The sequence below is a fragment of the Scyliorhinus torazame genome, chromosome 14, assembly GCF_047496885.1.
Source record: "Scyliorhinus torazame isolate Kashiwa2021f chromosome 14, sScyTor2.1, whole genome shotgun sequence".
NCBI lineage: Eukaryota > Metazoa > Chordata > Chondrichthyes > Carcharhiniformes > Scyliorhinidae > Scyliorhinus > Scyliorhinus torazame.
Genome location: NC_092720.1, coordinates 206628780 through 206655582, shown reverse-complemented (window position 1 = coordinate 206655582; position 26803 = coordinate 206628780). Strand labels below are relative to the sequence as shown.

The 26803-nt window shown below is 51.7% G+C and overlaps 1 protein-coding gene across 2 annotated transcripts in view; it reads left to right on the top strand.

Annotated features, from left to right (window-relative positions):
* LOC140390386 (N(G),N(G)-dimethylarginine dimethylaminohydrolase 1-like) overlaps nucleotides 1–26803 on the top strand; it is a 103580-nt gene that overhangs the window by 65256 nt on the left and 11521 nt on the right. For both annotated transcript variants that reach the window (XM_072475510.1, XM_072475509.1), the window contains exons 2-5: nucleotides 12627–12726; nucleotides 15711–15784; nucleotides 16768–16887; nucleotides 18034–18177. In XM_072475510.1, the coding sequence (XP_072331611.1) occupies nucleotides 12627–12726; nucleotides 15711–15784; nucleotides 16768–16887; nucleotides 18034–18177 (438 nt within the window). The remainder of the gene's footprint in view (nucleotides 1–12626; nucleotides 12727–15710; nucleotides 15785–16767; nucleotides 16888–18033; nucleotides 18178–26803) is intronic.

Below are 26803 nucleotides of genomic sequence, written 5' to 3'. Positions count from 1 at the left end.
GATTTAATTAGCCTCTTAATATTCCTTGTCGACCGGCTGCACTATCGCAAGATACCAGGACTTTTCCAATGGCCTGTTTGTCCCTCTGGTGGCTGTGTTTATTTTTAATGAGTTTATGTGAGCTGGGGTTCATCACTCTGTCCAATTGAACGCTTCGCTCTGACAGGTCACATCTGCTTGGCTGAGCAGCACTCAGCTCCTGGTCCCCGAGGAACAATCAATTCTGTACATAGAATTAAACCAGGAAGACCTGAGAGAGGCTGAGCATCTGAGCCGTCTCCCTGGGATAGGGGGTGACTGCCTTACTTTTGTCTTTGGTGCTCTCGATCTGGAATTGCTGGGGGCTGCAGGAGATGGGATGCAAGGGGGGCATCATCGGGGCGGGGGCAAGAGTGACTGGTGTTTGGGAGAAGTATTTAAGAACTCCCAAGTTCATCCCTCACCCATAATCACTGGCAGTTAACGGTCCTTCAATCGGTGTTCAGTTGAGTAATGGGGTTAGCGTGGTTTAGCTGGGAGCACTCTCACCTATGACTCGACCAGTTGGCGGGTTCAAGTCCCTCACCCCCAGTGCCGCACTGACTTGAGATGTTGGGCTGGATTTTCAGGAATTCAGCCGCCTGCTTCTCGGTGGCGCACTGTCTGCTGGCGGTGGGGTTGTCTACTCCTGCCGCACTCAAGAGAGTAGTAAGGGCGTGGAATGCCCTGCCTGCAATAGTAGTGGACTCGCCAACACTAAGGGCATTCAAATCGTCATTGGATAGACATATGGACGATAAAGGAATAGTGTAGATGGGCTTTAGAGTGGTTTCACAGGTCGGCACGACATCGAGGGCCGAAGGGCCTGTCCTGCGCTGCAATGTTCTATTGAAGCCACCTCACCTTGCCCAGAATCCCGTGGGCGGAGATGCGTTGCCGGTAGAAACAAGAGAATCCCAACCGCTGGAGAATTCCAAATGAGATCTTTACATGGAAACCTCAACTTCCCTTCGCTGAATATAAAGATCCCTGTGGCTGCTACCCAGGAGAAAAGAAGAGGGGGAAGGGCTGAGGGTTAATTGAGGGTAGCCAATAACTTTGGCTGATTTTTTTTCTTCTTTCAACTAACATATGAACATGCGTACACCCAAATCCAGGATTGGGGCCTTATCACAGGATTGGGCCTTGTCACAGGATTGGGGCCTTGTCACACTAGTGTTTGTGGGAGCTTGCTGTGCTTGTATTGGGGCCTTGTCACAGGATTGGGGCCTTGTCACACTAGTGTTTGTGGGAGCTTGCTGTGTACAAGGCTGACTTGTTATGAATCCTACATAACATCACTCTCTGCACTATCAAACTTGTTTTCTTACTGCACTTATTGGGATTTGAAAAGTCTATTGGTTGAGCGAATGAGGCTTTCTTTAGTGTTGCAGGTCCCGGGAAGCAGAGAAAGCCGAGCTTTCAATGCAGCAGTGAAACAAGGAGAAAACTGGGGGAAAGGCCGTTTAGAGCTTAGACGGCACAAAAGAAAAGTCCAGCGTAACGACCACGTTGGTAATGATTTTCAAACTTGAGGGGAGACCGACTGAAAGTCTGTGGCTGCCTCACTGCTGTCGAGTGCAAAAGTACAGGAGGGTTGAGTTTAAATGGTATTCTCTGTGGTGTGCCAAGCCCTCCTCCTGCTTTCCATTGTCTGTATATTGTTTCTGTCGACTTAGTCACAGGGTGAATTGTGAGCAGCTGCTTCACATTGAGAATCAGCTGATAAACAGCACACTCTCCCTTGGGGAATATGGTGCAGCCTGTAGCTCCGTTTTCTTGCATATACACACACAAAGGCACACATGCAGGTATACACGTACAGACGTAGACCCACATGTACTCACAGCCACACACACACACTCACACACACACATATATATACACGCACAGATACACAAACACGTGTATGCATACATGCAGACACATTTATACACACACACCCACATACACAAATATATACAAGCTCAGGCACACGCATGCACAGAGACAAACCCACATGTACAAACCAAGGCGCAAACACATGCACAGACACACCTATATACACAGGCCGGAATGTGATGACTAGGGGCTTTTCTCAGTAAACCCCCCCCCCCTCGTAACTTCATGTTAATGGAAGCCTACTTGTGACAATAAAGATTGTTTATTTATTTATACTCATGCACGCATCCATGCAGGCATGTACGTGTGCCCACACACATGCATGGTAAGCTGGTGAACCACAGGGAGTCTCTTGAGCCTGCACAGCTTGCAGAGTTCCGTTAAAAGGTGTCCTTGCTGGAGGGAGGAGATTGCTAAAACCTTTCTGGTGGTGTAATGTTAGTGTGGCGTCACCTTTTGTGTTTTGCAGTCGTTGCATTTTTTTTTAAACACAGTTTGGGAGAGCGGTGCCCTGGGAAAGTTTGGTCTAATTCTACCAGTCAGCATCTCTGCGCTTTTTGACGTCTCATAATTGTTTATGGTTAAGTCAACAGTTTGTCACGGCGCCGAGGTCCCAGGTTCGATCCAGGCTCTGCGTCACTGGCCATGTGGAGTTTGCACGTTCTCCCCGTGTCTGCATGGGTTTCGCCCCCACAATCCAAAGATGTGCAGGGTGGGTGGATTGGCCACGCTAAATTGCCCCTTAATTGGAAAAAATGAATTGGGTACTCTAAATTTTTTTTTAAAGTAAACCGTTTGCGTGTAGAAAGGTGAGATTATTCCAGAGAGTGTTCATTCAAGCTATGTCCTGCCCCTCCCAGCCCCCCCCCCCCCAAATTAAAATGCAACAATTTGGGGAGGGCGGAAGAGAGGGTAACATTTGGAGTGAGTGCTAAAATTCTTAAATTTGCAGCCCTGACTGGATTTGAACTTGTGGTCACTCGAACATAGAATATTACAGCGCAGTACAGGCCCTTCGGCCCTCAATGTTGCACCGACCTGTGAAACCACTCTAAAGCCCATCTACACTATTCCCTTATCGTCCATATGTCTATCCAATGACCATTTGAATGCCCTTCGTGTTGGTGAGTCCACTACTGTTGCAGGCAGGGCATTCCACACCCTTACTACTCTCTGAGTAAAGAACCTACCTCTGACATCTGTCCTATATCTATCTCCCCTCAATGTAAAGCTCTTTCCCCTCGTGCTAGACATCACCATCTGAGGAAAAAGGCTTTCACTGTCCACCCTATCAAATCCTCTGATCATCTTGTATGCCTCAAGTCACCTCTTAACCTTCTTCTCTCTAACAAAAACAGCCTCAAGTCCCTCAGCCTTCCCTCATAAGATCTTCCCTCCATACCAGGCAACATTCTGGTAAATCTCCTCTGCACCGTTTCCAATGCTTCCACATCCTTCCTATAACTCAATGACCAGAATTGCACGCAGTACTCCAAATGCGGCCGCACCAGAGTGTTGTATAGCTGCAACATCTCATGGCTCCGAAACTCAATTCCTCTACCAATAAAAGCTAACACACCGTACGCCTTCTGAACAACCCTCTCAACCTGGGTGGCAACTTTCAGGGATCTATGTACATGGACACTGAGATCTCTCTGCTCATGCACACTACCAAGAATCTTACCATTAGCCCAGTACTCTGCCTCCTGTTCCTTCCAAAATGAATCACCTCACACTTTTCTGCATTAAACTCCATTTGCCACCTCTCAGGCCAGCGCTGCAGCTTATCTATGTCCCTCTGTAACTTGTAACATCCTTCCGCACTGTCCACAACTCCACCGACTTTAGTGTCATCTGCAAATTTACTCACCCATTTCTGAGGCACGACCTACCCTTCACAAAACCGTGTTGACTATCTCTAATCAAATTATTCCTTTCCAGATGATTATACATCCTATCTCTTCTAAACCTTTCCAAGACTTTGCCCACAACAGAAGTAAGGATCACTGGTCTATAGTTACCGGGGTTGTCTCTACTCCCCTTCTTGAACAAGGGGACAACATTTGCTATCCTCCAGTCTTCTGGCACTATTCCTGTAGACAAAGATGACTTAAAGATCAAGGCCAAAGGCTCAGCAATCTCCCCCCTAGCTTCCCAGAGAATCCTAGGATAAATCCCATCTGGCCCTGGGGACTTATCTATTTTCACACTTTCCAGAACTGCTAACATCTCCTCCTTATGAACCTCAAGCTCTTCTAGTCTAGTAGCTTGAATCTCCGTATTCTCCTCAACAACATTGTCTTTTTCCTGTGTGAATACTGATGAAAAATATTCATTTAGCACCTCTCCTAACTCCTCTGACTCCACGCACAACTTCCCACTACTGTCCTTGACTGGCCCTACTCTTACCCTAGTCATTCTTTTATTCCTGACATATCTATAGAAAGCTTTAGGGTTATCCTTGATCCTACCTGCCAAAGACTTCTCATGACCCCTCCTGGCTCTTAGTTCTCTCTTTAGGTCCTTCCTAGCTAACTTGTAACTCTCGAGCACCCTAACTGAACCTTCATGTCTCATCTTTACATAGTAAGAAGTCTTACAACACCAGGTAAAAGTCCAACAGGTTTGTTTCGATCTCACTAGCTTTCGGAGCGCTGCTCCTTCCTCAGGTGAAGGAAGAGGTATATTCCAGAAACATATAAAAGATAGATTCAAAGATGCCAGACCTTGCTTGGAATGCGAGCATTAGCAGGTGATTAAATCTTTACAGATCCAGAGATGGGGTAACCCTAGGTTAAAGAGGTGTGAATTGTGTCAAGCCAGGACAGTTGGTAGGATTTCGCAGGCCAGATGGTGGGGGATGAATGGAATGCGACATGAATCCCAGGTCCCGTTTGAGGCCACACTCGTGTGCGGAACTTGGCTATAAGCTTCTGCTCGGCGATTCTGCGTTGCCGCGCGTCCTGAAGGCCGCCTTGGAGAACGCTTACCCGGAGATCAGAGGCTGAATGCCCTTGACTGCTGAAGGGAACATTCCTGCCTGGTGATTGTCACACGATGTCCGTTCATTCGTTGTCGCAGCGTCTGCATGGTCTCGCCAATGTACCACTTCGGGACATCCTTTCCTGCAGCGTATGAGGTGACAACGTTGGCCGAGTTGCACAGGGAGTAAAGGATAGAGTCAGTAATTACACAGGGCAGCCGGCCCAGACTCGGTGGTGGGAGAATTATTGAAGAAAGTGGCTGGATGCTCCAGGGCACCAGCCGTGTGTTTCTCCACCGCATGCCGTTCACTGCTGGTGGGATTCTCCACCCCCGCTGCTTGTCAATGGGATTCCCCATTGAAGCCACCCCACACCTCCCGGGAAACCCGTGGGTGGGGGTGCACTGCCAGCGGGATCAGAGAATCCCAAAAGCTGGAAAATTCAGGCCAAGTTCTCCGTTAGTGAAGTACAAGTTAATCGAGAACAGTCAATATGGATTTGCCAAGAGGAGGTCATGCCTGACCAACATGATTGAATTTTGTTGAGGGGGTGATGAGGGTGGTGCATTTCTAGGCCACGTGGGTACTTAGCAGGAGGCTTTTGAGAAGGTCCAATATGACAGACTGGTCAGGAGAGTAGAACGCTAATGAGAAATAGAAAGTTGAATCTAAAATTGGACCATACAGTGACGGAGAGCAAATGGTCAGCAGACATTTTTGTGACTGGACGGTTGATTCCAAATGCCGCGATACTTTTTTGTGGAATTTATCAATGACTTGGACCCTTTCCTGCTCCCTTTGAATTTGCGAAGTTTGCAAATGATTTGAAAATTGTTTGTATGGTTGGCAGAGAGGGACATTTGTAGGCTGCAGGAAAATATCAGTGAGCTGGTCACTGGGGATTCAACCCAGAGGAGTACTGAGGTAATACACTTGGGGAGGGTAAAGTAAACCAAGCAATGCCCAATAGGTGGTGGGATGTTGAGAGGAACAGAGGGAGTGGGACTGACTGCCCACTGATCTCTGAACTTGGGAAAGTTAGATAAGGGGCTGATTCACTGGTCCCCCAGCCTCACGTGTCTCGGCAGTACGATGTTCGCTGGCGGTGGGATTCTCACTGAAGCCACCCCACACTGCTGGGAAAACAGTGGGTGGGAACAGCGAATCCCAACGGCCCGGAGAATTCCGGCCAAGGTGTTTAAGAAGATATGTGGCCTTGTTACCTGAGGAGTAGACTATACGAGTAGGAAGGTTATGCTAGAAGTGCTGGTTAGATCGCAGCAAACACTCTGAACAGTTCTGGTCAACACTTTATAGGAAGAATGTGAGCACGCTCGACAGGATCTAGCGGCGATATGCAGAGGATGCTGAATGGAGAATTTTAGATGCAAGGTCAGATTAGATGAGTTGGAGTTGTTACTTTTGGGGACACACAAAGGCTGAGGGGAGATTTAATTGAGAGGCCTAGATACAGTGGCAAGGAAGAACCCAATTCTCCGAGAGGCCAACAACACCGAGAGCTTAGACTTCAAGTAACTGATGCAAAATTGAGAAGTGTTTCACCTGGTGGGTGGCAGAGTTTTGGAACTCGGTGACCTGAATGGCTAAGAGAGGCAGAAAGGGCGGCATGTGGCGCAGTGGTTAGCACTGGGACTATGGCGCTGAGGAACGTATCCCGGCCCTGGGTCACTGTCCGTCTGGAGTTTGCACATTCTCCCCGTGACTGCGTGGGTTTCACCCCCACAACCCAAAGATGTGCAAGTTAGGTGGATTGGCCACACTAAATTGCCCCTTAATTGGAAAAAAATAATAATTGGGTACTCTAAATTTAAAAATAATAATAAACAAAAAAAGAGGCAGAAAGCCTCACAGAATCCCTGCAGTGTAGAAGGAGGCCATTTGGCCCATCAAGGCTGCACAACCCCACCGATAGAGCACCCTAACCTAGGCCCACTCCCTCGCCCGATCCCTGTAACCCCATCCAATCTTCACATCTTTGAACACTAAAGGCAATTTAGCACGGCCAATCTACCTAACCTGCACATATTAGGACTGTGGAGGAAACCGGAGCACCCGGAAGAAACCCACGCACACACGGGAAGGATGTGTAAACTCCACACGTACAGTCACCCAAGGTTGGAATTGAACCCAGGGCCCATGTGCTAACCTCTGTGCCACTGTGCTGTCTCCCTGCATTTTAAAATCGTACGGGCACCACGGTGGTGCAGTGGTTAGCACTTCTGCCTCACGGCGCCGAGGTCCCAGGTTCGATGCCGGCTCTGGGTCACTGTCCATATGGAATTTGCACATTTTGCCCGTGTTTGCGATGGGTTTTGCCCCCACAACCCAAAGATGTGCAAGGTAGGTGGATTGGCCACACTAAATTGCCCCTTAATTGGAAAAATTAATTGGGTACACTAAGTTTATGAAATAAAAAAAGTACTTGGATGTAAATGTGAAATTCCAAGACCGAGAAGAGCTGGACTGGGGCATTAGGCTGGGCGAATATTTTTCAGCCGGCAGAGAGACAGTGGACTGAGTGGTCTTCCCCTGTGCGGTTAAACTTCCACCAGTCTCGATGAACTCTCAGATGCTTTGACCTTCTCCTCTCTCATTATCTGGCAGGATGGGGAGCGGTGGGGCGGTGAGGGAGAGAATGACCCTGCTGCCCTGAACTTCTCCTATCAGCTGTCTGTTCCTCTATGTCCCAAGAACAACAAACCCCCTTTATCTTCCAATAAATCTTTAATTGGCAGTCAGAGGCTGTTGACTGATCTCATAGGGGCACTGGTGAAAGCTGAACTTTAGAGAGCAGTTTGTTCAAATGAAGACGATGCACTTCTGAAGAGAACATCTTTGTACATTCACATCCAAACATTTATATAAATATATGTCCGCTGCTGTACATTCCTATATACATCTCTGCCTCTGAAGTCCCAAACTACATTTGAGCCAATGCAGTCCATTGTGGAAGCATAGTTGCTGTTGCGAAACAGAGTGGACAATTTGCCGACAGAAAGATAATGAATTCCCTCTCATGTAGTGTTAGTTGAAGAACTAAATATTCTTTGGGTTTCCAGCGAAAACTTCCTTTTGTTTCTTCAACCACTTGGGCAGCACGGTAGCATTGTGGATAGCACAATTGCTTCACAGCTCCAGGATCCTAGGTTCGATTCCGGCTTGGGTCACTCTGTGCAGAGTCTGCACATCCTCCCCGTGTGTGCGTGGGTTTCCTCCGGGTGCTCCGGTTTCCTCCCACAGTCCAAAGATGTGCAGGTTAGGTGGATTGGCCATGATAAATTGGCCTTAGTGTCCAAAATTGCCCTTAGTGTTGGGTGGGGTTAATGGGTTATGGGGATAGGGTGGAGGTATTGACCTTGGGTAGGGTGCTCTTTCCAGGAGCCGGTGCAGACTCGATGGGCCGAATGGCCTCCTTCTGCACTGAAAATTCTAATTATTTAATCCTGATTTAACATGTCAAGCGAAACGTGGATTTTTTTAGACTGGTATCCGGGAGCTTTCCCTCCCTTGGCTTTAGGAGGGGAGCGGGGGGCAGGGCTAGTGCCAGTGAAGCCGAGCATAATCCCTGTCTCTCCGGGATTGATATGGTTTTTATCTGGTTCCTGTACTTCTCAACCTGGTTAACGATCAGGATCTCACTCGCAGCCTGGACAGCAACAGATAACCTGAATCAACTCCCAGATTGGGATCTTTCTGCACTTTGCACTGTTTAGCCAGTGTGTTAAGCTAGTCACAAAAGCACAGGAGGACAATGATCGCCTCTTTATACCTGTGCAGCAAGAGCTTGCCAATTTGCCAATAACTTCCTGATTCCTCAGCGTCCCATTTAGTGAGTACACCAATGATATGCTGGGGAAACCCCTCTAACAAGTTCCCTCGTAACGGGCAATTGCCCAGAAGTGCTCACTCCTTCTGTTCCCTGCAAGGTAGTTAAATAGTTACTCTGGAGTTAGACTAGTTTTATTTCTTCCCAATTCTTTCAGAATAACTATTTAAACACACAGACAAAGCCCCCCGCCCTTCCCAGCTTGACCCCCCACCCATTCCTGTCCCTATCCCCTTCTGGTCTGACCCCCTCTCCCAATCAGCCCCAATGTCATCCCCCTCCCGGATCGATTTTCCTTCCCTTCCCGGTTCGATTTTCCTTCCCCTCCTGGTCTGATGCCTCTCACTGTGACCTGACCTGAATCCGCCCATTCTGATTTTTTTTCCCACCACACGCCCCTCTCCTTTCCCAGTCTCCCCATTCTAAATTGTCCCTTTAAACACCACCTCTGGGCAGTTAGTGCTGTAAAAAGGGGGGCATGTCTTTCCTTTCTGCACCCTAGTTACTCTACGCCAATGCAGCTGGGGACACGTTTCACTGCTACTGTCTCACCCAGTCTTAGTGAGGAAGGTTGGACGAGGCAGGGGCTTTGGAATTTCAATGTGGGCAAGTCTATCAAGAGTGACAATCTTAGATTTAGATTTATTGTCACGTGTACCGAGGTACAGTGAAAAATATTGTTCTGTGTACAGTCCAAACAGATCGTTCCATACGTACGATAAATACATAATATAAATACATGGGCGTGACATCGGGTGAATGTAGAGCTACAACGGGAGAGAAGATATGGAGAGAGATCATTTCAGTCCATGAGAGAGCCTGGTAACAGTGGGGAAGAAGCTGTTTGAATCTATTAATGCGTATTCTCAGACTTTTGTATCTTCTGCCCTATGGAAGAAGTTGGAAGAGAGAATAGCTCCGGGTGGGAGGGCACCTTGATTATACTGCCCGCTTTGCCAAGGCAGGGGGCGGTGTAGACGGAGACAATGAATGGGAGGCGGGTCCGTGTGATGGACTGGGCTGTGTTCACGAATCTCTGGAGTTTCTTACGGTCTTGAGCTCAGCAGTTGCCACACCTCGCTATGATGCAACCAGATAGGATGCTTTCTATGGTGCATCCTTCAAGGTTGGTGAGTGTCAATGTGGGCATGCCGAATTTCCTTAGTTTCCTGAGGAAGTATAGGCGGTGTTGGTCGTGGCGTTGATTGCCGAAGGTTGCCATTCTGAAGAGTTACGGGCCATTAATAACTGGGGCTCGCCACCGTTGCTCAGATTTTTCTCTTCAAATGTTTATCTAATTCTTGCCCTTTCTGCTAGTGCATTCCAGATTATCGTAAACACAGCTAGCTGTGTTTAAAAATATTTCATCTGCCTCTTTTTCCAGTCATTTTAAACCAGGGACCTCTGGTTACAGACGTTTCTATTGCTGGAAACCACTTTGCCTTATTTATTCTCACCAAAATGGTTTATGATTCTTGAAAGACTTTCGAACCTCCATAATTTCCTCTGCTCAAAGGAGAAAGAAATCATCAAATTATATTTCTCCGCAAGTCTAATGCATGTCAAATTCCAGGCTCTCCATCTCCACGTGACATGAGACTCTGGTCCTCGATGGCATTCCAGTAAATCTCCTGTGCGCCCTCTCCAGGGCCTTGATGCCCTTCCCAACTGTGGTGCCCAGCATTGGAAACAGGAACCCAAGCTGCCTGTCAGTCTACCTTTGTTTGAATAGGCGACAGCAGTAGACGATCAGCTCGGTGAACAGCTACTGGGGAAGGCGTATGACTGTGCTGTGAGCAAGGCCTCGTTCAGTCTTACGGCGCCGAGGTCCCAGGTTCGATCCCGGCTCTGGGTCACTGTCCGTGTGGAGTTTGCACATTCTCCCCGTGTCTGCGTGGGTTTCGTCCCCACAATCCAAAGATGTGCAGGGTAGTTGGATTGAACACGCTAAAATTGCCCCTTAATTGGAAAAAATTAATTGGGTACTCTAAATTTCTACAAAAAAAAAGGAAGGCCTCGTTCCCGGCCAGCCTGCCTGCAATGTTGGAAATTCACGATTCAGTGGCGAGAAACCAATAATCACCACCTAAGCCCAATTTCCATACAATTAACAGGAGCCACCCCGTATCCAATGGCCTCCTGTGATCCAGCGGCCTACCCAGTAAGTGGTCACGTGGGCGGCGATTAGTACTCCTTTCTAAAAACGTAGACCTGTTGGAACCGCTGGTGCAGGGACCCGAGGAGGTGAGCAGCCATCTTTGTTAACCGGCAATGTGCTTGGGGGGGGGGCACTGGGCTGCCTACCCCTGTGCTCGCAGGGGGTGGGGAGGCACCCCCCAGGTGCAGCCCCGGTTGGGGTGGGCTGCCATGACGGGCTGGGGGAATTGGGGCTGGGGGAGGGGGGGGGGGGGCGGGCGGCCATGCACAGCGTATCCATGCCAACCCTTGAACAAAGCTCCCGTTCCGGGGTCAGCCCGAACCCTTGCCTGTTTGCCCACCGACCACCCATAGTTCCCAATGACCATGGAGTCCTCTGACCGTGCGGCTGAAGGCTATTGCTAATAGGGAATTGGCATCATGGTTAGGTGAGCACTTCATTCATCCCAAGTGGATCCCTGTGGGTGGGCGGGCCATGTAGCACGCAAGAGTCATTGCCTAGCATCCCAATCACACCTAGATGCCTGGACACTGTGCTTGAACACCGTGGTAGGCAGCGCCACAGATGCAGCAGCCAACCTGCAATCACCCAGGGGATTGGCCCAGCCCCTAGCACATGTCTGTGGCTGGGTGTGCGTGGGCAGGGCGTATCGGGTGTGTGGGGGCGGACAGAGCCCCACGTCTGGGACATGGGATTGATGACCCGTCCGTATTGCGGCACAAAGAGCCAGAGGCGTCATACTCCCCACCCTCCCTCTCCCAGTGCCCTCTCGGTGATGCTCGAAGTGCTTGGCCTTCCTTGCTCTGCCGCTATGTCTATGTGTATCCCCAGGAGGTGGAGGCAGCCAGCAGCTTACCACATCCCTTGGCCTTGGATGCACCTGGCGGGCGTCCTCTGGAGGCTCTGGGGCTGAAGTGCCCCGGCGCACTTGGCGGCACCTGCACAGCAGTGGGGCCCTGTTCCATGTGCTGACAGCGAGATGCGGCTTCGACAGTGGGGTGGAACTCGGGGGAGCTGGTGGTCACCATCGTCGGTCCATAGAATGGGTTCGGTTGCACCTGCGCTCCCTCCTCACGGTCGGTGCCCATAGGGCCCTGGGGTTAACCTCCAGACTTTCCAAAGGGATTCCGCAAACCAGTGAAGGACTATTTTCAATTTCAATCCGTCACCATTGTAATGTAAGAAATTCCGAATCCAATTTGCACATGGCATTGAGGGAATGACCAGATCAAATGAACTTATGATGATGGTTGATGGATAAATATTGGCCCGGAAACCGAGCAGGGCACCAAACTACTACAAAATGTTCGGTCGTGGGATCTTTCCCTTCACCAGAGAAGAAAGATGGGGCCTGAGGTTAATACCTTTTCCCAAAGGTAGACAAGTGCACCACAGACCTGAGACTGAACCCTGACGTCTTCTGTTTTTATGGATCATCGCGTTTGCTCATTGGGTACTGGGAAAATTAGTGAACATTAAAGTTTCAAATGTACTTTTCAACAAGATCTTGGCCTTGTGGAGTCAGCCATATAGTTGCCTTTTCTGCTGTCACCATTCTAAAAAAGGCGACAATGATGCATCCAATGCCCAAAGAATGCATCGAGATTGTTGGGCAAGGTTGCGCACAGGACTGGAACGTCACGCTGTTTGACAGTGGGGTAGGTGGGATAGTGCGGTGCTCATCCAGCTGTCTTTCTTCAAATTGGGCAGTGCTTGATCAGCAGCTTCTTGTGTTGCAGGTAGAGACGGTGAAGAATGTTCTGGAAGAGCTGAAGCTACGTGTGTTCGAGGTGACAGACGAGAAAGCCATTCTCGATGGCAGTGATGTTTTCTTCACAGGTGAATGTTGGACCTCTCTCTATCTCTCTCGCTTCTCACGCACTCCCTCTCATTCTCTCTCTCATGCTCTTGCTCATGGTCTGTTCCCCTCGCTCCACCCTCTCCTCTAACCCCCCTGCCCCACGCCCTCCTCTATCCCCCCTGCCCCACCCTCTCCTTTATCCCCTCTGCCCCGCCCTCTCCTCTATCCCCCCTGCCCCACCCCCTCCTTTATCCCCTCTGCCCCACCCTCTCCTCTAACCCCCCTGCCCCATCCTCTCCTCTATCCCCCCTGCCCCACCCTCTCCTTTATCCCCCCTGCCCCACCCTCTCCTCTAACCCCCCTGCCCCACCCCCTCCTCTATTCCCCTCTGCCCCACCCCCTCCTCTATTCCCCTCTGCCCCACCCTCTCCTCTATCCCCTCGGCCCCACCCTCTCCTCTATTCCCCTCTGCCCCACCTTCGCCTCTATCCCCTCCTGCCCCACCCTCTCCTCTATCCCCCCTGCCCTACCCTCTCCTCTATCCCCTCTGCCCCACCCTCTCCTCTGTCCCCCCCCTGCCCCACCCTCTCCTCTGTCCCCCCCTGCCCCACCCTCTCCTCTGTCCCCCCTGCCCCACCCTCTCCTCTGTCCCCCCCTGCCCCGCCCTCTCCTCTATCCCCCTCTGCCCCACCCTCTCCTCTATCCCCCCTGCCCCACCCTCTCCTCTATCCCCTCTGCCCCACCCTCTCCTCTATCCCCTCTGCCCCACCCTCTCCTCTATCCCCTCTGCCCCACCCTCTCCTCTATCCCCCCTGCCCCACCCTCTCCTCTATCCCCCCTGCCCCACCCTCTCCTCTATCCCCCCCTGCCCCACCCTCTCCTCTATTCCCCTCTGCCCCGCCCTCTCCTCTGTCCCCCCTGCCCCGCCCTCTCCTCTATCCCCCCTGCCCCACCCTCTCCTCTATCCCCCCTGCCCCACCCTCTCCTCTATCCCCCCTGCCCCACCCTCTCCTCTATCCCCTCTGCCCCACCCTCTCCTCTATCCCCCCTGCCCCACCCTCTCCTCTATCCCCCCTGCCCCACCCTCTCCTCTATTCCCCTCTGCCCCGCCCTCTCCTCTATCCCCCCTGCCCCACCCTCTCCTCTATTCCCACCTGCCCCACCCTCTCCTCTCTATCCCCTCTCCCCCACCCTCTCCACTATCCCCTCTGCCCCACCTTCCCCTCTATCCCCTCTGCCCCACCCCCTCCTCTATTCCCCTCCTGCCCCACCCTCTCCTCTATCCCCTCTGCCCCACCCTCTCCTCTGTCCCCCCCTGCCCCACCCTCTCCTCTGTCCCCTCCTGCCCCACCCTCTCCTCTGCCCCCCCTGCCCCACCCTCTCCTCTGCCCCACCCTCTCCTCTGTCCTCACCCTCTCCTCTGTCCCCCCCTGCCCCACCCTCTCCTCTGTCCCCTCTGCCCCACCCTCTCCTCTGTCCCCCCGCCCTCTCCTCTATCCCCTCTGCCCCACCCTCTCCTCTGTCCCCCCTGCCCCACCCTCTGCTCTGTCCCCCCCTGCCCCACCCTCTCCTCTGCCCCCCTGCCCCCCCTCTATCCCCCTGCCCCACCCTCTCCTCTGTCCCCCCTGCCCCACCCTCTCCTCTGTCCCCCACCCTCACCTCTGTCCCCCCTGCCCCACCCTCTCCTCTGTCCCCCCCTCTCCTCTGTCCCCCCCTGCCGCACCCTCTCCTCTGTCCCCCCCTGCCCCACCCTCTCCTCTGTCCCCCCCTGCCCCACCCTCTCCTCTGTCCCCCCCTGCCCCACCCTCTCCTCTGTCCCCCCCCCGCCGCACCCTCTCCTCTGTCCCCTCTGCCCTCCCTCTCCTCTGCCCCCCTGCCCCCCTCTCCTCTATTGCCCCGCCCTCTCCTCTATTCCCCCTGCCCCGCCCTCTCCTCTATTCCCCCTGCCCCACCCTCTCCTCTATTCCCCTCTGCCCCTCCCTCTCCTCTATCCCCTCTGCCCCACCCTCTCCTCTATCCCCCCTGCCCCACCCTCTCCTCTATCCCCTCTGCCCCACCCTCTCCTCTATCCCCCCTGCCCCACCCTCTCCTCTATCCCCCCTGCCCCACCCTCTCCTCTATCCCCTCTGCCCCACCCTCTCCTCTATTCCCCTCTGCCCCGCCCTCTCCTCTATTCCCCCTGCCCCACCCTCTCCTCTATCCCCTCTGCCCTGCCCTCTCTACCGCCTGCTCTGCCCTGTCCTCTACCCACTCCACTGCCCCTGCCCTCATCCCTAGACCCAGTACCTCCCCCAGCCTCACTGCACCTCACCCCTCTGTTTTCATTCAGGAAGTGACACATTTACGCCGGGCTATATTTTCTCTGATGGTTCTATTCCGGACTTTGACTAGAATGAGGAAGTGGTTTGTCTGAAATGCTAACAATATGACTGGATGAGTGAAGCTCCTTTTTTTGTGGAGGTGAATGATGAAAGACAGAAGAAGTCCATTCCTTTGAAAGAGCTAGTCGCACACTGCAGCTCTTTCCTAATTGCTTTGTAAGTTTGCCCCTCTTGATTGTAACTGCTATCTCCCGCTTTCTCAGGCTGTGCTTTGTCATAGAATCCCCACAGAACAGAAGCAGGCCATTCGGCCCATCAAGTCTGCACTGACCCTCTGAAGGAGCAGCCTACTTAGGCCCACTCCCCTGCCATATCCCTGCAACACCGTGCATTGATCATGGCCAATCCAGCTAACCCGCACATCTTTGGCCTGTTGGAGGAAACTCATGCAGACATGGGGAGAATGTGCAAACTCCACACAGTCACCCGAGGCTGGGACTGAACCCGGGTCCCTGGTGCTGTGAGGCAGCAGTGCTAACCACTGTGTCGCCATGCCATGTGACATTAAGGAGTTCCCCTCACCCCTCTAGATCATCCTGCCTGTTCATTTTCCCTCCCCCAATCCTGTGAAATCTTGTCTATTTCTTCTTGGTATTTTCTCTCTGATCTGAACCTGCCCCTTCCCCTTTACTCGGTTCCAGGGCGCGAGTTCTTCGTCGGGATCTCGAAATGGACCAATCACAAAGGAGCGGAATATGTGGCGGACGCATTCAAGGTGAGACTCTTTCTCTCTCTCTCTCCATCCCCCGCCACCTCGATTAACTTCCCGGAGTCAAGTGGTTCTTTTGTGTGGGAGGGGAGAGGGTTAGAGCAAGTGGTTGGTTGCATCTGGGAGATGGTCAAGGGACAGTGGGCTGAGGATAGTTAGCAGCAGGCAGTTTTCTGTAATGATCCTGGTGTGTGGGATCTATGGCAGGAATACTCTGACCGTCGGGACTATGCTCCCACCAACAGCACACCCCTGCCCGTTTGTTTCCTGGCGCCAAGGGGTGACTTCAGTGGGACGTCCCATTGACAAGCGGCGGGAAGATTGAATCCTGCCGCCAGCGAATGGCGCACTGCTGAGAAACACGCGGCTCGGGGACTGGCCAATCCAGCCCTGTATCTCTGCGCAGACCCTTGTCACGTGATCACGTGTCACTGATGATGTCGACTGCCTATTTACATATTTCACATTAACCCTTTACACCACACAGCCCAGCTACATTGCTAACTGGTGGGACTGTTGGATTTGGAAATCCGATGGCGGCAAGGAGGACGGGAAAAATGGCGGACTGCTGAATTGCGGGAATTTGCCCGGTTTTGTGGGAAATGTTGTGCAAAGGTGGATTTTCAACTGGTTTTGCAGGTGTGGGGCTGATGTCAAGGGTGAGCCACTCATTCCAGAAATAACCCTGACTTGATTACTACACGCCTGTTTTTAAACACAAAAATCAATTTGGTGCTGGTTTTGTACCTGGAGAGGGTGTTAAATGTGTACCGGGGTCTCCGTTCGTCCCCACTCTGGAGGGGGGGGGGGGGCAGTGTACTTTTGGGAGTTTGGTGGGGTAACGAGAGGAACCAGGAATCTGTATTGACTGATAATCCATGAGATCAAATCGTCAGGTTGACATATTTCAGGATGTGGGCTGAAGGGTACGTGTCTTGTATGGTAATGGTCAGTTCGTGATAATGGATTGTTGGTTCTTGGCTGTCTAGGATTTTACTGTCTCCATCGTGCACATTCCCGAACCCCATCATTTGAAGAGTTTCTGCAGCATGGGAGGTCCCAGCACCATTATCATTGGGAACAGTGAGGCTGCCCGAAGGGCCATAAAGGTAAGGTAATCCCCTTTACCCACCTCCACTACACTCCCCACTGAACACACAGCACGGGGTTAGATACAGTGTAAAGCTCCCTCTACACTGTCCCCATCAAACACTCCCAGGATAGGTACAGCACGGGGTTAGATACAGAGTAAAGCTTCCTCTACACTGTCCCATCAAACACTCCCAGGATAGATACAGCACGGGGTTAGATACAGAGTAAAGCTCCCTCTACACTGTCCCCATCAAACACTCCCAGGACAGGTACAGCACAGGGTTAGATACAGAGTAAAGCTCCCTCTGCACTGTCCCATCAAACACTCCCAGGACAGGTACAGCACGGGGTTAGATACAGAGTAAAGCTCCCTCTGCACTATCCCATCAAACATTCCCAGGACAGGTACAGCACGGGGCTAGATACAGAGTAAAGCTCCCTCTACACTATCCCATCAAACACTCCCAGGACAGGTACAGCACGGGGTTAGATACAGAGTAAAGCTCCCTCTACACTATCCCATCAAACATTCCCAGGACAGGTACAGCACAGGTTAGATACAGAGTAAAGCCCCCCCTACATTGTCCCCATCAAACACTCCCAGGACAACTACAGCACGGGGTTAGATACAGAGTAAAACTCCCTCTACACTGTCCCATCAAACACTCCCAGGACAGGGACAGCACGGGGTTCGATACAGAGTAAAGCCACCTCTACACTGTCCCCATCAAACATTCCCAGGACAGGTACAGCATGGGGTTAGATACAGAGTAAAGCTCCCTCTACACTGTCCCATCAAACACTCCCAGAACAGGTACAGCACGGGGTTAGATACAGAGTAAAGCTCCCTCTACACTGTCCCATCAAACACTCCCGGGACAGGTACAGCGCGGGGTTATATACAGAGTAAAGCTCCCTCTACACTGTCCCATCAAACACTCCCAGGACAGGTACAGCGCGGGGTTAGATACAGAGTAAAGCTCCCTCTACACTGTCCCATCAAACACTCCCAGGACAGGTACAGCACGGGGTTATATACAGAGTAGAGGAAGATTCACTCCATATCTGGGTAACGGTTGATGTGATTGAGTTGCTGTGAGGGAGCGATGGCCGTACAGGCCTGTAGTTGCTCAGAATGTCAGTATTTTCCTCTTTGCCGATAGGCAATGGAGCAGCTAACGGACTATCAGTACGACAAACTGAGCGTGCCTGACGACGCCGCAGCCAATTGCATCTACGCCCGAATTGGCAATAAGAGCAACACCCTGGTCCATCGGACAGCGGATGAGTTTCCAGAAAGTTCCAAGGTCAGTTTTTTTACTTTTTGCGTGTTCGAGTAGAGCTGTGGATCTTTCCACTGCAGCCTGCCTGGGTGTCTTTGGTGGGGAGGAGGGAGCGATGGCTGCAGACCATCGTACTGGTGCTTCAGTGCTGTAACTGGAAAAGTTCAAACGGTTCAAAATGAGGAGGAATATTTGATTCTCTCACAGCCATTGGAAATACCTCCATTGTTCTTAACAATGCTGAGAGATGACACTATGTGCATTCCCCTTTACGGCAGGGTAGGGGAGCAGTGTCTATTCTCCATTAAACCTTGGTTCAAAGAAGGACAAAAGAGCTGGACCCCAGAGCAGTGTCTATTCTCCATTAAACCTTGGTTCAAAGAAGGACAAAAGAGCTGGACCCCAGCGGTGAGGTGGGAGTGACTGCCCATGACATCGAGGCAGCATTTGCCCGATTGAGCGCTGGCAAAACTGGAGTCAATGGGAATCGGGGGGGAAATCTCTCCGCTGGTTGAAGCCATACCTGGCACAAAGAAAGATGGTTGTGATGGATGGATGTCAATCATCTCAGCTCCAGGACATACTTCCGGAGTCCCTCAGGGTAGTGTCCTAGGCCCAACTATCTTCAGCTGCTTCATCAATGACCCTCCCTCCAGCATAAGGTCAGATGTGCGGATGTTCACTGATACCTGCACAATGTTCAGCACCATTCGCCCATTCCTCTGAATTAGTTCCTGTCAAAATGGAGCAAGAGCTGGACAATATCCAGGCTTGGGCTAACAAGTGACAAGTAATGTTTGAGCAGCACAAAATGCCAGGCAATGATCATTCCATGCAATTAAATGGCATTACCATCATTGAATCCCGACTAGCAACATTCTGGGGGGTTACCATTGATCAGAAACTGAACTGGACTAGCGATATTAATACTGTGGCTACCAGAGCAAGTCAAAGGCTCAGACTCCTACGGCGAGTAACTCACCCACTGACCCCCCCACCCCACCTAAAGAAAAGCCTGTCCACCATCTACAAGGCACTTGTCAGGAGTGTGATGGAATATTCTCCACTTGCCTGGCTGAGTTCAGCTCCAACAACATTCGAGAAGCTCGACACCATCCAGGACAAAGCAGCCCCACTTCATTGGCACCCCATCCACACACAGTCAAACCCTCCACCACCAATGCACATCAGCTGTGTGCACCATCACCGAGGCTCCTTTGGCAGCATCTTCCAAACCCACAACCACTACCATCTAGAAGGTCAGGGCAGCAGATACCTGGGAAAACCACCACCTGGAATTTTCCCTCGAAGTCACTCAACACCCCGACATGGAAAGATAGCATCGTTCCTTCACTGTCGCTAAGTCAACATTCTGAACTCCCTCCCTTACAGTACTGTGGGAGTACCTACATTACATGAACTGCAGGGTTCAAGAAGGAAGCTCACCACCACCTCCTCAAGGGCAATTAGGCACAAGAAATAAAAATGCTGACCCAGCAAACGAAACGATGCCCACAACACATAAATGAATCAAAGGAGTAATTTAAAATTGCACAAGACTGGAAAAGGTTCAGAGACCAATATTGACACCTGCTGGTGGGAGATTAGCACTGCGAAGGCAGCAGAGCAGGGAGAGTGGGCCCCTTATTAAGGAGGAGGGTCACAGAAACCAAATTGACCAGTATGAAATCCTCCCTGATTCAGGTTAACTCTGTAGAGTCGTAGCCCACTGTTCTCCTGGGTCCAGTTTATGGAAGGGGCATGCTGCGCATGTTCTCAGAAGCTGCGACGTTATTTTTCAGCATAAATTAACTGCAATCTGTGATCCATGCAGTGTTCAATTAACACCACAGCTGCAATGTGTCTGTACTTTCGTCAATACTTCACAGATGTTTGAAAGCTATGTAGAAATATGGCACAAGCATCTCTCCATCTGCAAGTGTGTGTGTATAGCCTCTTGTGTCTCCCCCTGTCTGTGTGTCTCCCTCTGTCTGTGTGTCTCCCTCTGTCTGTGTGTCTCCCTCTGTCTGTGTGTGTGTTGTGTGTGCCCCCATGTGTGTGTGAACTCCTGTCTGTCTGTGTGTGTGAACTGTGTGTGTGCACACTCCTGTCTGTGTGTGTGTGTCTCTCTCTTTGTGCCTGTGTGTGCGCGTACTTGTGTATGTGCACCCCTGTGTTTGTATCTGTGTTTGTGCCTATGTGTGTGTGTGCGCGCGCACCCGTCTGTGTGCGTATGTATGTGTTGGTTTCTGCATACACACCCGTGTTGTGCACGTGCACCCATGTGTGTGTGCATGCGCGCACTCCTCTATCTGTGTGTGTGTGCGCACCCGTGTGTGCGCACCCGTGTGTGCGCACCCGTGTGTGCGCACCCGTGTGTGTGCACCCTTTGTGTGTGTGTGCGCGCGTACCCGTGTGTGTGTGTGTGCATGCGCACCCGTGTGTGTGTGTGTGCGCGCGCACCCGTGTGTGTGTGTGTGCGCGCGCACCCGTGTGTGTGTGTGTGTGTGTGTGTGTGTGTGTGTGCGCGCGCACACCCGTGTGTGTGCGCGTGTGCGCGTGCACCGGTGTGTGTGTGTGTGTGTGTGTGTGTGTGTGCACGCGCGCACCCGTGTGTGTGTGTGTGTGTGTGTGTGTGTGTGTGCACGCGCGCACCCGTGTGTGTGTGTGTGTGCACGTGCGCACCCGTGTGTGTGCGCGCGCACCCGTGTGTGTGTGCACGCGCACCCGTGTGTGTGTGCGCGCGCGCGTGTGCGCGCCCGTGTGTGTGTGCGCACTCCCTTGTGAGTGTGTATATGTGCGCACTCCCTTGTGAGTGTGTGTATGTGCGCACTCCCTTGTGAGTGTGTGTATGTGCGCACTCCCTTGTGAGTGTGTGTATGTGCGCGCTCCCTTGTGAGTGTGTGTATGTGCGCGCTCCCTTGTGAGTGTGTGTGGGTGCGCGCTCCCTTGTGAGTGTGTGTGGGTGCGCACGCACACCCTTGTGTGTGTGTGTGTGCACCCTTGTGTGTGTGGGTGCACGTGTGTTCCCTTGTGTGTGTGCATGCGCGCACTGCTCTATCTGTGTGTGTGTGTGTGTGTGTGTGCGCACGCACCAGTGTGTGTGTGTGTGTGTGCGCACGCACCAGTGTGTGTGTGTGTGTGTGTGTGTGTGTGTGCGCGCGCGCACCAGTGTGTGTGTGTGTGTGTGTGTGCGCGCGCGCGCACCAGTGTGTGTGTGCGCGCGCGCACCCGTGTGTGTGCGTGTGCGCGTGTGCGTGTACCCTTGTGTGTGTGCACCCTTGTGTATGTGCGTGCTCCCATGTGAGTGTGTGTGGGTGCGCACGCACACCCTTGTGTGTGTGTGTGTGTGTGCACCCTTGTGTATGTGCGCGCTCCCATGTGAGTGTGTGTGGGTGCGCACGCACACCCTTGTGTGTGTGTGTGTGTGTGTGTGTGCACCCTTGTGTGTGTGGGTGCACGTGTGTTCCCTTGTGTGTGTGCATGCGCGCACTGCTCTATCTGTGTGTGTGCGCACCCTTGTGTGTGCGCACCCATGTGTGTGTGTGTGTGTGTGCGCACGCACCAGTGTGTGTGTGTGTGTGTGCGCACGCACCAGTGTGTGTGTGTGTGTGTGCGCACGCACCAGTGTGTGTGTGTGTGTGTGCGCACGCACCAGTGTGTGTGTGTGTGTGTGCGCACGCACCAGTGTGTGTGTGTGTGTGTGCGCACGCACCAGTGTGTGTGTGTGTGTGCGCACGCACCAGTGTGTGTGTGTGTGTGTGTGCGCACGCACCAGTGTGTGTGTGTGTGTGTGCACACGCACCAGTGTGTGTGTGTGTGTGCGCACACCCGTGTGTGTGTGTGTGCGCACACCCGTGTGTGTGTGTGTGTGCGCACACCCGTGTGTGTGTGTGTGCGCACACCCGTGTGTGTGTGTGCGCACACCCGTGTGTGTGTGTGTGTGTGTGTGTGTGTGTGTGTGTGTGTGTGTGTGTGTGTGTGTGTGTGTGTGTGTGTGTGTGTGTGTGTGTGTGTGTGTGTGTGTGTGTGTGTGTGTGTGTGTGTGTGTGTGTGTGTGTGTGTGTGTGTGTGTGTGTGTGTGTGTGTGTGTGTGTGTGTGTGTGTGTGTGTGTGTGTGTGTGTGTGTGTGTGTGTGTGTGTGTGTGTGTGTGTGTGTGTGTGTGTGTGTGTGTGTGTGTGTGTGTGTGTGTGTGTGTGTGTGTGTGTGTGTGTGTGTGTGTGTGTGTGTGTGTGTGTGTGTGTGTGTGTGTGTGTGTGTGTGTGTGTGTGTGTGTGTGTGTGTGTGTGTGTGTGTGTGTGTGTGTGTGTGTGTGTGTGTGTGTGTGTGTGTGTGTGTGTGTGTGTGTGTGTGTGTGTGTGTGTGTGTGTGTGTGTGTGTGTGTGTGTGTGTGTGTGTGTGTGTGTGTGTGTGTGTGTGTGTGTGTGTGTGTGTGTGTGTGTGTGTGTGTGTGTGTGTGTGTGTGTGTGTGTGTGTGTGTGTGTGTGTGTGTGTGTGTGTGTGTGTGTGTGTGTGTGTGTGTGTGTGTGTGTGTGTGTGTGTGTGTGTGTGTGTGTGTGTGTGTGTGTGTGTGTGTGTGTGTGTGTGTGTGTGTGTGTGTGTGTGTGTGTGTGTGTGTGTGTGTGTGTGTGTGTGTGTGTGTGTGTGTGTGTGTGTGTGTGTGTGTGTGTGTGTGTGTGTGTGTGTGTGTGTGTGTGTGTGTGTGTGTGTGTGTGTGTGTGTGTGTGTGTGTGTGTGTGTGTGTGTGTGTGTGTGTGTGTGTGTGTGTGTGTGTGTGTGTGTGTGTGTGTGTGTGTGTGTGTGTGTGTGTGTGTGTGTGTGTGTGTGTGTGTGTGTGTGTGTGTGTGTGTGTGTGTGTGTGTGTGTGTGTGTGTGTGTGTGTGTGTGTGTGTGTGTGTGTGTGTGTGTGTGTGTGTGTGTGTGTGTGTGTGTGTGTGTGTGTGTGTGTGTGTGTGTGTGTGTGTGTGTGTGTGTGTGTGTGTGTGTGTGTGTGTGTGTGTGTGTGTGTGTGTGTGTGTGTGTGTGTGTGTGTGTGTGTGTGTGTGTGTGTGTGTGTGTGTGTGTGTGTGTGTGTGTGTGTGTGTGTGTGTGTGTGTGTGTGTGTGTGTGTGTGTGTGTGTGTGTGTGTGTGTGTGTGTGTGTGTGTGTGTGTGTGTGTGTGTGTGTGTGTGTGTGTGTGTGTGTGTGTGTGTGTGTGTGTGTGTGTGTGTGTGTGTGTGTGTGTGTGTGTGTGTGTGTGTGTGTGTGTGTGTGTGTGTGTGTGTGTGTGTGTGTGTGTGTGTGTGTGTGTGTGTGTGTGTGTGTGTGTGTGTGTGTGTGTGTGTGTGTGTGTGTGTGTGTGTGTGTGTGTGTGTGTGTGTGTGTGTGTGTGTGTGTGTGTGTGTGTGTGTGTGTGTGTGTGTGTGTGTGTGTGTGTGTGTGTGTGTGTGTGTGTGTGTGTGTGTGTGTACGTGTGTGTGTGTACGTGTGTGTGTGTACGTGTGTGTGTGTACGTGTGTGTGTGTACGTGTGTGTGTGTACGTGTGTGTGTGTGTGTGTGTGTGTGTGTGTGTACACGCGCGCACCTGTGTGTGGGCGTGTGCGCACCCTTATGTGTGTGCACCCTTGTGTGTCCGTGTCCGTGTGTGTGTGCGCGCGCACCAGTGTGTCTGTGTGCGCGCGCGCACACCCGTGTGCGTGTGCGCGTGTGCACGCGAGTGTGTGGGTGCACGTGCGTGTGTGTGCTTGCGCGAGTGTGTGGGTGCACGTGCGTGTGTGTGCTTGCGCGTGTGTGGGTGCACGTGTGTGTGTGTCCTTGCGAGTGTGGGTGCACGTGTGTGCGCATGTGAGTACGTGCGTGCCTGCATTTGATCTGTGTCTGTGTGTGTGCACACCACTATATCTGTGTGTGTGCACCCTTGTGCGAGTGCACACGTGTGTGTGTGTGTGTGCACGTGTGCATGCCTGCACCTGACATCCTGTGTTTGTGTATGCATTTGCACGCACCCCTGTGTGCATGTGCCGTTGTGTGTGTGCATGTGCCGTTGTGTGTGTGCATGTGCCGTTGTGTGTGTGCATGTGCCGTTGTGTGTGTGCATGTGTCGTTGTGTGTGTGTGTGGCGCATGCGTGTGTGTGAGTGCCCTAGAGTGTGTGCGCGCATCTCAATGGGATGTATATGTATGCGCACGCACCTCTCTTGGGCTGTGTGTGTGTGTGCATGCATCTCTCACGGTGTGTATGTGTCTGCATGTGCGCCTCTCTTGGGGTATGTATGTTTGCTAGTTGCTCTCTTGGAGTCTGTGTTTGTTATTTACAGCACAGAAGGAGGCCATTCTGCCCATCGTGTCTGCACCGGCTCCCAAAAGAGCTAATGAGCTGGTCCCATTCCCCAGCCCTATCTCCGTAACCCTCTAAATTCATCACATTCAAATATATATCCAGCTCTCTTTTGAACCCTCCTATGGAATCCACCTCCACCACTCTCCCAGGCAGCGCATTCAATACCCTAACAATTCTCTGAGTAAAGAAGTTTCTCCTCATCTCGCTCCTCGCTCTCTTGCTGACTATCTTGAAATTGTGACCCCTAGAACATAGAACGATACAGCGCAGTACAGGCCCTTCGGCCCACAATGTTGCACCGACATGGGAAGTCAAAAAACAAAAGCCATCTAACCTACACGATGCCATTATCATCCATATGCTTATCCAATAAACTTTTAAATGCCCTCACTGACATACCAACTAGTGGAAACCGAATATTCTTCTTTACCCTGTCAAAATTGTTCAGAATTTTGAACACCTCCGTAAGGTCACTTCTTAATCTTCTCTGCTCCAAGAAGAACAAAACCAATTTCCCCGTTCTTTCCTTGTATCTAAAATTGCTCATTCCTGCTATTATTTGAGCGGCACGCTGGCACAGTGGTTAGCACTGCTGCCTCACAGTGCTAGAGACCGGTTCAATTCCGACCTTAGGTGACTCTGTGTGGAGTTTGCTCCGGTTTCCTCCCACAGTCAAAGATGTGCAGCTTAGTCGACTGGCCATGCTAAATTACCCTTAAGTGTCCAAATGTTACGGGGATAGGGCGGAGGGTCAGATTCGATGGGCCGAGTGGCCGCCTTCTGTACTGCGGTGGTTCTATTATTCTACACATTGTGTTGATGAGAAGATAAATATGAAAAGAAGGTTCAATAGGAGGTGTACAGAATAATGAAGAGAAGCACATCAGACAGGGAGGGGTTTGGGCCGGGTGATGGGTGGGGAGGGGTGGGTGGGGTGAGGGGGTCGTCTTGGTGATGCAATAACTTCAACCTAACTTAACAGCGAAAAACCTAGTCAGCCAAGGAATAAGCGGGTGGCACAGTGGCTAGCACTGCTGCCTCACGGCGCCAGCAACCCGGGTTCAATTCTGACCTCGGATGCTTGTCAGTGTGGAGTTTGCACGTTTTCCCTGTGTCTGCGTGGGTTTCCTCCCGGGTGCTCCGGTTTCTCCGACAGTCCAAAGATGTGCAGGTTAGGTGGATTTGCCATGCTAAATTGCCCCTCGGTGGGGTCATGGGGATAGGGATTGGCTTCTTTCTGTACTGAAGGGATCTACGATTTTAGTGAATCTCCTCTGCATTCTCCCCAGGGCTTTAACATCCTTCCTTCAATAAGGTGCCTAGAACTGAACACAATGCTCCAAATATGGTTTGACCAATGATGTGTAGAGGTGTAGCATCACTTTCTTGATTTTATACTCTATGCCTCTATTTAAATACCCAAGAATGCTGTAAGCCTTTAAAAAAGAAAAACATTTAGTGTACCCAATTCATTTTTTCCAATTAAGGGGCAATTTAGAATGTTCAATCCACCTTCCCTACACATCTCTGGGTTGTGGGGGTGAAACCCACGCAGACACGGGGAGAATGTGCAAACTCCACACGGACAATGACCCAGAGCCGGGATCGAACCTGGGACCTCGGTGCCGTGTGACTGCAGTGCTACCACTGCGCCACCGTGCTGCCCTGCTATAAGCCTTCTTAACACCTGTTTCAACCTGCCTGGCCACCCTCAGAAAATTATGCACTTGAATCCTGAAGTTCCTCTGCTCCTGTACTCCCCTCAAATTTGTACCATTTGAGCCTCTATTGTCTCCACATGATTCTTCTACCAAAATGCATTACCTCACATTTCGCTGCATTGATGTTTGTCTGCCCGTTTGACCAACTTGGCAAAGTCCCTTTGAATCGCTCAGCGTCATCCTCACAATTCATTATTTTCCCCAGCTCAGTATCATCTGCAAAATTAGAGATTTTGCCCTCAACACACCCACATCTGAATCATTTACATGAATCAGAAAAAGCAAGGGAGCCCTGGGGAAGACCACGTTCAACTTGTCACCAGTCTGGGAAATGTCCATCTATACCTACCCTCTGTTTCATATCTTAGCCAATTTCCAATCCATGCTGCCCAGGGTCCTTCAATCCCAAACATTTTTAATTTTCCAACCAACCTGCCACTGTATCAAATGCTTTCTGAAAGTCCAAATGTACAACATCCATGACACTACCCTCATCCACTGCTTCCGTCACCTCGTCAAATAACTCAATTAAATTTGTCAGACGTGACCTGCTCTACAATCATGTTGACTGTCTATTATTAACTTATCTTTCTCTAAGTGTATAATTAT